We start from the raw sequence: 13,816 nt of genomic DNA on the forward strand, positions 1-13,816 counted from the left end.
CAGAACTAAAATGAATGTGATATATATATATATATATATATATATATATATATAAATAAATACACTGTTAAAACATAGAAAACCCCCAAATTTTTAGCAGACTAGGGAGAAGTGGGTAATTGGACCCCACTCAAATCTGACAGCAGCCAAAATACTCTAGGGTCAGACCTCTGGCAGCTGTAAACTGGATATCTCATTGGCATCAGTACAGTCAATGTACCAGTTGGGTTCTACTCAGCACACACTTTGTGAGAATTCTCCTGATGGAAACTTTGATAACTGTATGTTGTTCCATGTTCCAAAGTTAAGTTCGTGCTGCTAAACATTAAATAAAAACTAAGATTATAATCATGACTTTGTGTATTTAAGCATAAAGCTGAATTGTATTTAATGTATGCAAAGCATGCCATTTTGCATTATATCCACACACAGCACATCCACACCATCTGATACACACAAGCATGCACATGAGCACATGAGGTATTTCAGAAATAAAAAACCTTCCAACCTTTTTCACTACATTGAGCTTGTCTGGGGCATGGTCAAATAAAGTGTCGAATGCATCTCTTTCTGAAAAACATTCAGGGCCATTAATATACTGGGCAGCAGTTGTTCCAGTGCAGAATAAACACTTCCTGAGACACACATTCATTTCAGACAGCACAGTCAGCAAAATGGTTCAATATAGTCTCTGAATTCCAAGTGCCAAGGAGTTTGCATACTTCTCTCTTGCTGCGACCTGCCAGTTAAACTGTTCTCTATTATTCACAAAAAAGCATCATTTTCAGGTAGGATTTGGGTCACCTAAAGACCCTGTTTCTCAAAAATGAGCTAAGAATAGCATCTTTATGCATGAGATCTTGAACAGCCAGATAGAGACAGCCAAGTAACCAAATCATTTCTGCAGAAGAACATGAGTTTACATTAGTCACTGTATCTACAGAGGAAGATTTTCCCCAAGGGCCACTGACTGCATTATTAAGCAGGTTTATGATTAAACATCTGCAATACAATCCTTTGTACAGATGTTTTTGGCCATTCTCAGAGGCAATTTAGGACAGCCAACCCAAGGTAGCATGACTGGAGTGCTACTGCAGCCACCTTCTGAAGAAAAGAGAAAAATACATAAAAAGGCACCAGAGCCTTTTCTGAGCAATTTGTGTTGCAACAAACACCTGAATAACAGCAAATGACTCAACAAACATTCATATTCCTCAATTTAAGAAAAAACCCAAAGGCATTTGTGGAAGGCAGACTTTACACCAAGCAAGACTCAGGGGAGTGTTTCCTATTGTCCAGCCTCAATCCTGGCAGTGAGACACACGAGGCACAGGGCCTGCTGAATAATGACTCCACATCTTTAAAGTATAAGTAGGTAATGGATGAGGAATATCAACATTCACCAGCTGGTTCACCATTTTCACACTATGCTGGGAACTCAGGACCATCAATACCACTGCAGTAATGTTCTGGAGGTTAAAACACAAAGCATGTGCAAATTAACATGTGCTGGACAGCAATGAAATGTGTTTTAAAGATGATCAGAGTGATTTTATTGGCTTTTTTTCCCCTTGTGTTAAATGCCACAACAGCCTGTGGTGCATATTTACCAGGGCAACTTGAAATCCTCTCCTTTCTTGCCACTTGATCAAAGTGACCACCCACTGCAGAACTCATGTACCCTCTGGCTGCCTCAAGAAAAGAGACAATAATCAAATGAACTTACCATGCCTTCCTGATAATGCCCTGGGGGGAAAAAAATGGAAAAGAACACAACAGTTACATATAATTCACCTGCAGATATTGTGCTGCAACAAAACCCAGCATACATGGTACGATCTTCATACCATGATCTTCAGCTTGCTGACTAATGGAGTAGATCCATGGATTTAGGAGAATTTTGGGAATAACTTCACCAAGTTACTCCAGGGTTAGTCTGGACTCTATCAATATAATATCTCTTGTCTCCACCAAAGTCTCACAGGAGGCCAGATCCCATATTCCCTACTTTGAACCAGATTCGCACACCCTGCCTGAGTAAAGAAGGCTTTTCCATGTTCATTTTGAGAAAACTTTTCCCTCTGCTTCAAAGATGCATCTACCACACCAACCACAATAGAAACCCAGCCCAAACAAGGCTTGGGCTGGGTTCTTAGGAACTGCAGGATTTTGCTCCAGTTGATCCTTCATATAACTATCACACATAAATCCATACAGATTAATAATAAGTCAGTAGTGCAGCTTCTCTCCATTCAATTAGAAACCTGGATATTCTGCTACTGTTCCCTTTTGGTTTGGAACAACTTTTCTGTTATGAAATGTTCAGTGAGATGGCACATACAAGGCTTACTACCATCATTTAACACACCTAAAGTCCTGCTTTTAGTTCCCCACCTCTCTATTTCCTCCCCCTTTTTGTATTTTTAGATGCTTGTTTGCAGCTCTTGAAAAGGCTAAAATACAGTCACTGGCTGATGCATCATCTTCCCTGGAACCCCAATACTGAAAGCTAAATATCAGCAAATGTTTGAATTTCTGAGACACATCTGTGTTCAATTACTGTACTGCTGGCAAATGTGGTGTTGACATACTCAGTGTTACCAGTTATTTCCTCTTGGATTTGTCGAGACTGGAGGATTCCTTCTCGTTTCTGCAAAAAGGAAAAAAGCGACGTTTTTCTCACTAAAGTTTAATGCTTAGGGTACAGTAAAAATTTGTGATCCACAAATACACTTAGATAAGAAACCTGCAGAATAAGACCTTTTCTTACACAAATTTTCAGTAATATATTATTTTACCGTGCAAGTATTTCAGAGAACTCTTTTATACATTAACAAGAAACCTGAAACTCCACCTGTAGAAGGAAGTATTTATTTTCCTTTCTCCATTGTTCTTAATTCACTTTTCTTTTAAAGGCCCCAATTCAGCGAGACATTTGAAACACCCAAACACACATGTAAGTATTTTAGTGGAGATAGGCCTAGGTGAGCTCAATTCAGCCCTGTATTTCAATGAACAGCTTGGCAGATGGTGCCCACGCTTCTCTTTTGCAAAAATCGTGTTCCCAGGCTATTTGCTCTTTTTGTTCTTTTCTTTTTGCCCTGTTTGTACTCTTTTTTTTTTTTTTTTTTCCTCAGTGTTTCCTTTCTCTGCTGACAAACAGCTCTATCGGCTTCTGACGGAAACCAAAAATCCACACTGCCATGCTGGTCCAGCAGTGACTCTGATGTTCCCCAGATGGGAGCTGGTGCTGAGCAGCCTTTGCCCAGAGGCTGTGCCCAGCCTGGCAGAAGCCAGCTCCAGTCACTGCTGCTTGAATCAGCTGCAAAATGCAGCACTTGAAGAGTTTGACACTGTTTCAGTTTGCTGATCACACTCATCTGGGCCTGCTGCTGTAAATACCACACATATGTTTTGCCTCTCTCTGTGCTCTCTCTGTCAATCCTCTTCGCTGGTATTACCAAAAATTTGCAGTACACAGAGAAAAGTCAGGCAAATGCTGACAACTCCATTTCAAGTCTAGACAAGATATCAGGCAATTACTCATGATTCTTCACTCCCTGTCATACAAGGAAATGAGAAAAATAGATTTATGCTGGCTCTACACTCATCTTCTATGTGAAAAAGCAAAAAGGAGAATTACCTTTTAGAAAAGTCCTTCCTGGCATCTGAACTGGGGCTGCTGCTTTCTCCTTCCTTGGAGAAGACAGCACATCCCTACCTGAGGCAGTCCTCAGTGTGTGATGTGCTGAGGACTGAGCCAGGCTTGTCTATTCCTTCCATTACTAAATTACATTTCTTGATATATTTTTCCTTCTACATTGTATTACTAAAATATATCCAAGAAATATATTTATTTCTCAAGAAAAGCTGAACACGGCCCTCTGGGTTATTCCAGACTGGCACTTGGAGCAATGTGAACTGTCCTTGCAGCTAGATGACAGTTTCAGGGGGTTTCCATGATATTTCTGAAAGTCCAGTTTCTAAATATCTTGCACATATTGAAAAATGCATTGAGGGAGGACCCTGGAGAACTTAAAAGACAGAGGGGAGTCGAGGGTGTTACACTGTGGAAGAGGGGGCACAGAGCAGCTGCAGAGGCATTGCCTATCAAAGCCTGAGGAAGAATGACATAATTTAGAATGACATAATTTGGGGCTACCCACACACCCAGCTTGTGCAGACAGCAGTGAGTGCTGTCTCCAGAACTAACTGAAACCCCAAGTCACAATCTAGCTCATGCTAGCACAACTTGGAACTTCACTCTGTTTGGTATTTTTTGTTTATTTTTCCCTTTGCTGCAGGGTGAAAGGAAACTTTTATTTCGTCCTCACGAGGACTCTGACATGCCATTGATGCCTCATGCAGCAAGAACCCTGCTGCTCTCATCTCCCACAGGGGCTGAGCACCACAGCAATGCCATCTGTAGCTTTCAGTGATCAGACTGGGAATATGGGAACAGAAAAAGGTTTCTAATGCTCTACACCTTCTCTCTGCACGCACACCAAAACTGCCAGAAATATACTCCAGCACTGATATTAAAAATATTTCCTTTTCCGATAAAATGCAGCTAAAATATTAAAAGAAAAAAATCCGCAGCCTTATCTTGTTGTTGACAATAACAACAAAAACAAACAAAAACCCCAAACCAAAATGATGCCAAGCCCTTGTTTTGTGTCTGGCACCTGACCACTAACACTGATGGGATTTCCACACTGCCCAAACACAATGTGCATCCTCTGGACACTCATTTGACCAGAACATGTCACGACAGACTTCCCTACACCTTTGATTTGTAAAAAGACTGGTAAATTCCCAATGGAATGGACCCTAAAACACGGGTCTAAGCACCTTCTCTGAAGGCTGCTTCTCATAATCTCTTGCTCTTTAAAAACTCTTCACTCAAAATTGACCCCAGCACTGACATCACCTATTGTGAGGATTGTCTTATACTAGACAGAGAATAACACAATATTCCTGAAAATAGAGAGGTGCTGCTGAGGACTGAAAGACTATCCAGCATGTTTCTTAAAGGCAACAGTGGCTAAAATTGAAACAACAAGCTATAAAAATCAATTATTTGAAAGTCCCTGAGAAAAGAGGCATGAATTAGAATTCTCCATTAAAAAGAAAAGCTGGAGATGCATTCCAGTGATAACAGAAGACCTTAATGAACAGGCTTGGCATTTTCTTCCCTCACAGCTGAAAGACTTCAGAAGGCCCTGAAGATATTCCTAATCAGTTACCATTTAAAACTGGCAACTCCCTAGAACACAAAAAGGTAGTACATCTGGAATTAGAAAAGATCTCTTATCTCCTTTCGAGTCAGCATTTTTATGCAACTGAGGGCCAGCTGCTTAATTTCCCCCACAAAGCCCCAGTCTGAAAATCTTGCCATTATTTGGATGGCTTTTTGCCTGTGTCTTGTTACAACTCATTTCACCTGGAGGACCATGTTTTATAATTGCCCCACCGAAGTGAAACGCAGAATTACTCTGGAGCTTGAAAGAACAAATGCATTTGTCAGGGGTCCAGGGAAGACTTCACTGGGACCTGGAGGCAGTGCTGCTCCAAACCCTTTCAGACCTTCCCAGGCAGTGGTACCAAGGATCTCTGATTAGGGCTGCGATTTACACACTCATCTCATCCCAATAATTCCCTAGCTCTGCCTAAGAGCAGTTCATGCACCCCAGAACTGCTGTCCCAGAACATGCTGAAGCCATTCTGGCTGCTCTGCCAATGCATTCTTACACTCTCAGATTTCCATCTCTTGGACACAAACAATCTGTCATCTAACCATCCGTGGATGGTAGAAATAAATAATTTTTAAGAAGAGGCAAAATGATGACAAGACCTAGCTCTCCAAAAAAGCTCTCAGTCATTTCAGTAGATATGATCAAACAAAGCCTGGGCTTTGTTCAAAGTTATTTATTCTACTGTTATGGCAGGAAAATAAAATAATAGAGTAGCTACAAAAGGTCCAACTATCACATTTTTTCCTCAATCAGCTTAAACCCAGATTTCATATCACTCTCATTGCTAACAGCTTTTGTACAAAAGAGCCAAAGGAAATAAGCTTTCATAAGAACTAGGCTGATTACCTGTTAGACATGAGCACATTTTTTGTTTCACAAATATGCTTTTTCTATTTCAATAAGCTACATCCAGCCAACACAGCAACCCTCACGTTTTATGTGTTTCTATGCCTAACAAAATCATGAAATGAATTAAGGAAGTCTTTCTGAGAAGACTTCATAAAACCACTTTGTTCCTTTATTTCTGTCTCTCCTGTTCTCTTTATTAAACCATGCCCAGCAGAATTTTAAAACAGCTACTGCATAGTCTGTTAAGCTTCCCTAGGCTTGATCTTTCTTTACAGAATGCACAAGTGTTCAGAACATGAGGTGTGCAAGCCTGACCACTAAATCAGTCATTAGGACCTGCTGATAGTTGATTAAAACTTCTGTGAGTTCAAAGAGTACATGATGCATGATACAGAATCAGTCCCACAGGATGTGAAAGATTTAAAAAATAAAAATAAAACCTTCACCCACCATTAAAAAAAAATGAGAAATGTCTCAAACAATTACAGTAACTACAATTACAGTAAATATACTGGCCCCCACCCTCTGTTAATAGGAAGAAGCAGAACTCTGGAGGTCACTGGCTTTCACCAAATCTCCTTCACCATGACTTGGACATTATTCTGGTGGAACTGCCTCCCCTGCCAACCACTGGCGCCTGAGCTGCAGCTGTGCAACCAAGAGTGAGCCAGATTCTCCCACTACTTATTGTTTTAAATTGGTTTATCTGTACTGACTTCAGTGAACTACATTAGCCTGTTAAACAAGAGGATAATGATGCCCACTGATTTAAACTGGAATTTTGTCTGGAGCTATGGAATGACAGCAGAGGTTCTGATTCTTTCTTTAAGGACTGTGTTATTTTTCTCATTTAGTTTTTCATCATAAAGATGCCCTACTCACTGTACTCCAGTTGGTTTTGGTGGAACTTTGAGATAAACCACTATAAATAATACATTTATAATAGCCAAAGGTTAGGTTTCTTCAAAGCCTTAGACATATAAGTGCAGATTCCCAGGGATTGTCCTTCATCATCTGTAGAGAAACCCATGAAGCAGAATCTGAGTCAATGAGTCACTACCAGACAGCAGTGACACATTTACCAGAGACTCTCCTTCAGATTTCTCCCTAAGTTACAAAACTTGTCCTATTTGAATTCTACAAGAGAGAATGTTTACTTTCTCAGATCTGTCTTGCAGATTTTCAGCCACACAAAACTTGAGCAATAGCTCTTTCACCCAGTTACTTCAGGGTAACATCAGTTCAAAGACATAAATAAAGACAGTTGCAGTGTGAAAAATAAAGGCAAAGTTAATTGAGAGAAAGAAAAGCAGATTAAATGGGAAGAGGACAAATAAGATAACGAAAGCACAAGTTCAGCTGCAAGAAAAATGATGAACAGAAAAACATGAATTTGAATGGATGAGGCTCCAATAAGGAGACTGACAAAAGATTTAGTTGATGGGGATTTTTTTGCATGCTTTTGAGAAAACCAACACTGTAATCAGACTAAATTAGCATGCACAGAGCTGAAAAAGAAGTTAGTCACCTAACATAAATGTGAATGTAATAAACAGTGACAATTCATCATTCAGTGCCAAGAATAATTTGAATCTCTACACAAGTGAGAAGAGCATCAAAAAATGGGGAAAATAATAATTCTAGCGATCATTCCGGGTGATAAACACATTCCAACAATAATAATGTTTCACGTATTTTTACTGTCACAGTCTGGCCACTTCACAGTCAAAGTAAGACACTGTGAGGCACAGCTCAAGCTGGGAAAGCAGATTTTTCTCTTCTCATGCCTTTTCCAGGGAAGATGCACGGGTGCTCCTTGTCAGCCAAGGAGACACACATGTGCCTGCCCAGCCAGAAACTCCAGGTGCATTTTCCAAGAAACCCCTCAGTCAACTTCACAACACTACCAAGAGCTGTTTAAAGCCCCTCTTACCTGCACAACAACCACCTGGATGGACACATGGTCAGGGAGTCGGATTGGTGCTCGAAAATACTGAGATAATGCAACCAGAAGATGAAGTATGGCTACGAGACTTTTAGCATGAACAGCTGAAATAGACATCAAAAGCACAAGTTACAAACTGCAAAATAACTAGGGCACAGACTTTTACTTCTGCTTAGGATACAAGGATTATGGGACTCCTTTCCTCTTGCACCTGGAGCCACCTTTAAGGCACCCCATCAGCACCCATGCACCACTCTTTGCAACATGTCTGAGTGTCACAGGCTCATGGAGATGGAAATCTAAAGCTAATCCAAAAGCCAGATTTTATGTACAACAGTCTAAGTGCTGTCTCTGCATTCTCCTTGCCTCTCTTTTATTCCCTTTACTTCAATAAGGATTTATGGACTATCAGAAAGATATTTTTGTACTCATAACATGCACTTATTCATTTTTAAGTGTCACAATGTCTGCAGGATGATAAATGAGCCTGTTTTGGCATAAGCCTTAAGCAATAACTTATTAAACTCAATGACTCAAACATTCCTCATGAAGTTGTTCTGGTTCTGTTACTGAAGGTTTTTTCAGTGGGTTTCATATATGGGTAGTTAACACTAACACAACTTACAAGACATCAAAAGCCAAACTGTAGGAAATCCTTGATCAAGCATCAAACCATTGCCATGCATGTGGATATTTTCCAATCCTTATTATTGCCTTTCTTCTTCTATTTTGTTTTTGCATTCCCCAAAGTGGTATTCCTAAAAGATCTTGGACACTGCTGTGCACTTAGATTTTTTGTACTTGAACTAATCATTAAGTACTACCTTACTGCACTGCTGAAACACGATCAGATTCACTAAAATACCCTTCTTCATAATCCTACAGTGCAAGTCTCAGCTACGCCATGCAGATACACATTGATATAAAATGTGGCATTGCTGGCAAATGCTGCTGGAGTGCCCATGGTCAGAGATGAGGTGCTTACACTACAAAGATGTGTGTCTGCCTACCACCAGTGTGTGCTACAGCTGGACACAGCTGCTGCTCTCTATCTCTATTCAGCTCTAAAACACATGTAAAACATTGAATTAAAACTAGGAGTTAAATTGTCAGGCACTCCAAACACCCTGCCCCCAGCTGCATAATAAAGAATGGAAAGAAAACTCGGGGCAGGTCGGAAAAAGAAGGGGACAAAAAATTCAGCAGGACCACAGACAGGGGAAAGTCAAATGCCAAATATTCACTCTTCCTCCCTTGAGATATTTCTCTCCTTCTAACTAATTTGTTGTGAATGGAACAGGATACAAAACTGCTCAGCACAAGACAGGTACAGAAGACAGGGAAAATGTGATGTACTGGTCAAGGTATTCACCAGCATGAAATGATTCTGAAAACCAAACTTAAAACAGATTAAGAGGCCTAATTTTCTACAACTGATAACCTGCTTTCTCCAATACATATCCACTGAAGTGTCTTGTGCTGGGCCACTGAAGACATTTCTATTAGATACTGCTATGTTCATTTTTAATACAATAGACCAGGAAGGGCACAGAATTAGTCTTGATTAGAGTTTTGTAAACAAAACTAGTGGTTCAGACTTTGCCTGAAATGATCAGAAATATTATTCATATCTATGTCACAAATTCCACACAGAGCTCTAGGACCTAACTCTCCTTATGTCCATCTGCTGCATTTCTGCAGGTACTTGCCTGTTTCAACAAACCAATTTAGCAATACAAAACTTTAGCTGGTATGCACACGGACTTCAGAGCAAAGTCACCATACTTTGATAGACTCTGAGAAGACACCTAACTGGAACAGAAGGCTGAGCACCAGTAAAGAGGACAGAGTGGCACATCTGGAAGTGCCCTTCAAAGAAGTTCCTGCCATAAATCCCAGGTTTCAGCCCTCCCTTGCCACTGGATTTTTCATAACTCCAGATGGCACCTACAACCTCCCAGCTGTCAACAGATGAGAACAGCACAGCAAACACAAAACTTACAGTCAACATTCCACTTAATGCTTCTTGGAGGGAGTTTAAGGGTTTCATTGATCTTTTCAAGCACTGTCTGTAGCTTCTGTTTCTGAGCAATTTCAGACTGAGTGACTTCTGCAACATTCAGCTTCTCACTTTCAAGCTTCTCTGAAGTGACAGAAGAAAGAATGGAAGAAAAAAAAAATTGTCAGCTCCATGAAGAACACAAAGACATTCCATACACCCAGAGGAACATTCAGGAGACATCAGACTTCCTAATTTTGTATCTAAGGTTTTCCAGAGCCACTTTTTCTCTACACTTCTGAGCTCCTAAAGGTAAGTTCACATTTTGCCTTTAGTTGCACACTGACAAGGAGAAGGCCAAGCACTGCTCTATGCCACACCACTGGCTAACAAACATTTGCTGCAACTCCCTTTAGGGAGCACCAGCCTTGGACATAAGGACCTTTCCTTCTATTGCTTCTGCTTGCAAGTGGCTTGCACAGCAGACCATCGAACCTAGGAAACACACACCAACTTTACTTCATCAGTCTCAGCCTCCCAGCTTCTACCTCAGATGCAGGAGATAAAAATTTTACTTGGTCCACTAGTGATAAAATGGAAGTGATTCCATATTCATAGAGGCAGAGGATGCATCAAAGAAAGGCAAACAAGTTTTCATGAAAACAACTAAAACCTCAGGCAAATTTCTCTCCATGAAAGCACAGCCATTTTCTGCACTCAAAATGTGCAGTAGATTTTAAAATACTTTAGGAATTGGTTTGTTACAATTAGTACACTTGCTATGTATATACATACGTGGTTTATTGTTAACCCTTAAAGAATAAGCAAAGAAAATACAGCTGCTCCCTGGTGACAATACCAGAAAAGAAATGCTTGGTCACTTATCAATCTAATTCTACAAAAGAGTATTTTGTGAAGATTTATCTTATTTGGTAGGAGCTGATCTTGTTCCCATCAAAGCCAACTGAGTGTCTTTCCAAAGTGAGTGAGCCTAAACCACCAGCCTAAGAGCTGCTATCTCCTAACCCAGCCTAAAAGCTGCTATCTCCTAACCCAGCCTAAGAGCTGCTAGCTCCTAATCCAGCCTAAGATCTGCTGCTAGCTCCTAATCCAGCCTAAAAGCTGCTAGCTCCTAATCCAGCCTAAGAACTGCTGCTATCTCCTAATCCAGTCTAAGAGCTGCTAGCTCCTAACCCAGCCTAAGAACTGCTAGCTCCTAATCCAGCCTAAAAACTGCTATCTCCTAATCCAGCCTAAGAGACTGCTATCTCCTAATCCAGCCTGAGAGCTGCTATCTCCTAATCCAGCCTAAGAGCTGCTATCTCCTAATCCTGCCTAAGAGCTGCTATCTGCATAGGTTTCTTGCACCTCCTCACCACAAGACTGAAGATTTAGTAAGCAGAGACCTGATCCATAAGGAATTAAGGGTAATGGAAAAGATTCCTCTGAAATCAATAAATGCTAGATCAGTGTATGCATATTTAGAGTCAGGCTGCACCTGATACACATGTTGTGAATTTTGGGTGAAGTCACTGGAGATCTGTCCAGGACAATCCAATTGCTCAGTCTGGGCAAATCCAGTCCATCACAATATATTCAACAGCTTAACCATTCATAGAAGGGAATAGGCTGTGAAGTCTTTATTAGAAGTGCTCACATGATGTTTCAAGATTCATTTAGGATACTGGAAAGAAATTTACTGGAGACTTTATGAGCTGTAATAGCTAAGAAAATGGCTTTCAAGCCAACAGCATAAAAAGCACATGCCAACTCTGCATTAGCAGTTTCTTTTCTCTATCTGTTTCTCAGCTGAAGCTTAGATTACAGTCCACTGGGCACCATTACCTCAGCCATGTTAAAAGCCAGACACCAAACCAGAAAGAAATTCCAACTTTCCAGAGGAACCTTGCGATGAAGAAACTATAGCATGGAAGGAGCAGAGATTAAAAACATCCACCATGGCACTGAGGCTGCCCTTGCCTTCAAACTTACTTTCCACTTGTAACATGGCAAAGTTTGTGCAGCCCGTATGCAGGTAATAAATTTAATTGGAGTGAACAGTGCTGCCAAGACAAGAGCCCTCCCTCTGCAGCACCCCAGGTAGGCTTCGTGCTGCTCTCACCAGCTGCAGAGCACCACACATTGCACTGCAGCCACGAGGGCTGTGCACACAGCCCATTGCTCGGGGGGCTCATAACACAATGCTATTTTTGTACCACTTAGTGCCATAAATGTAAGATGATACTGAGGCTCCTGGGCAGGAACAAGAGATCCACTTCTTTAACACCGTGCACGTGTATTTCTCTTACCAAATAATTTCTGCAATACTTGTCCATCATACAGGTCTTCAGCCAAGTCTTTCACAATAATCCTCTCTCCTACCAACACATCATTAATCCAGTCAATTAATACCTATGTGGGAAACACAAATTTGGCAGTGTTATACACTATTCATTTGCAATTTAAACCACATGCCATTTTTCTTAGCAGAAAGAATACCAAAGCTGCAGTGGCTCAAAATACAGTCTGACATACCTTCAGGAGCAAACAGGAAAGACTCAGGAAGGACTCACCTGAGGTGGCTGTGCCAATGCACCACAAGGTCTGGACAAACACTAATTAATGCAGTATCCTCTGGACTGAAATCTTTCCCTTGCTTTCAGTAGAATTTTAACATCTTAATGTGTTAAAGGTGCTCAAGTTGATTTTAATGAAGCATCCTGCTAAAGTTCTAACACCAAGAGAATCACAAAGACAAGGGAAGATCAGCATGATCTTCAATTGGGGATGGGATGGGACTGACACTCTGGCCTCAGGATTTTAACAGGAATTTGAAAGTCTCCCTGTGCCACATCTAGAGAAAGATACTGCCACAAATGACCTCCCCATTTCACTGAGATGTGGTTCCAACTAATTAATATCTAACTAGTGCTTCCAAATGCTCAAGTGAAAGAGGCAGGGGTGGCATGAAAAAATAGTTCCACTTCCTGACAGGGTTTACATGCTTTCATTACCTTCATTAGTTCTTGCAATTTTGGATCATTTCTTGAATTTGGATCCACCATTGTTCGGACTTCATTTTCCTCTGGAAGGTTTAAAAGAAAAACATTAGAAACTATCCCAGGCACAACACTTCATTTTACAGCAAGTTTTCAGGTTGAGATGTAAAATTTTTGTGAATTACCTAGCATAGTGTCCTCGGGGTCTAGTTCAAATGGAATGGGACTGAGAGGTAAGTTAATGGCATTTATTCCTTCTTCCTGTAATTCAGACACTAGGAAATAAAAAAAGAAAAGCTTGGTCAAATTTCAATTTAATTTGACTTACTATTTCACTCTCACTAAAAGTAGCATTAATTGTCCTAATTTCTTTATAAGAACATGACTCTATTAGATAAGCCACTGGGTGTAATTACAGCAATAAAGTAAAGCTAACAAAAATGGGAGGCCCAGCCAACAAATCTTTACTTGCATGAGTACATTTTTCATGGAAAATGGTGCTGGAACCAACACAATTACCTCAAATCTTTTCCAGGACATGGCCCATTGTCCTCAAAATTTTAAAAGGCTCGCTTGCATGTTAATGGTCCTGACATTTTAACACTAATGAATCATTTCAGCTGAGGGACATGGTTATTGCTCTCAGTATGTCACCGTGGCTCTAGGGATGTTTCAGGTTTAGCTCCTTGGGAAGAGCTGGTGTGGCTGTGCACCCACCCAGGAGTCACCAGGCTGAGGAGCCATCCCAGCCTGAAGGTGCAGCACTCAG

General features: G+C 40.7%; 1 protein-coding gene across 2 annotated transcripts in view; it reads right to left on the bottom strand.

Annotated features, from left to right (window-relative positions):
* The window catches only part of PARVA (parvin alpha), a 59,444-nt gene that overhangs the window by 7,274 nt on the left and 38,354 nt on the right, over positions 1–13,816 (bottom strand). For both annotated transcript variants that reach the window (XM_054283734.1, XM_054283735.1), the window contains exons 2-9: positions 13,233–13,322; positions 13,063–13,133; positions 12,358–12,460; positions 10,052–10,192; positions 8,038–8,153; positions 2,592–2,650; positions 1,727–1,746; positions 509–570 (exon numbers count right to left, since the gene is read on the bottom strand). In XM_054283734.1, coding sequence (XP_054139709.1) covers positions 509–570; positions 1,727–1,746; positions 2,592–2,650; positions 8,038–8,153; positions 10,052–10,192; positions 12,358–12,460; positions 13,063–13,133; positions 13,233–13,322 — 662 coding nt within the window. The remainder of the gene's footprint in view (positions 1–508; positions 571–1,726; positions 1,747–2,591; positions 2,651–8,037; positions 8,154–10,051; positions 10,193–12,357; positions 12,461–13,062; positions 13,134–13,232; positions 13,323–13,816) is intronic.

This window comes from Melozone crissalis, unplaced genomic scaffold (assembly GCF_028551555.1).
Source record: "Melozone crissalis strain CALT ecotype California unplaced genomic scaffold, PUWL_Pcris_2 ptg000038l_1, whole genome shotgun sequence".
NCBI lineage: Eukaryota > Metazoa > Chordata > Aves > Passeriformes > Passerellidae > Melozone > Melozone crissalis.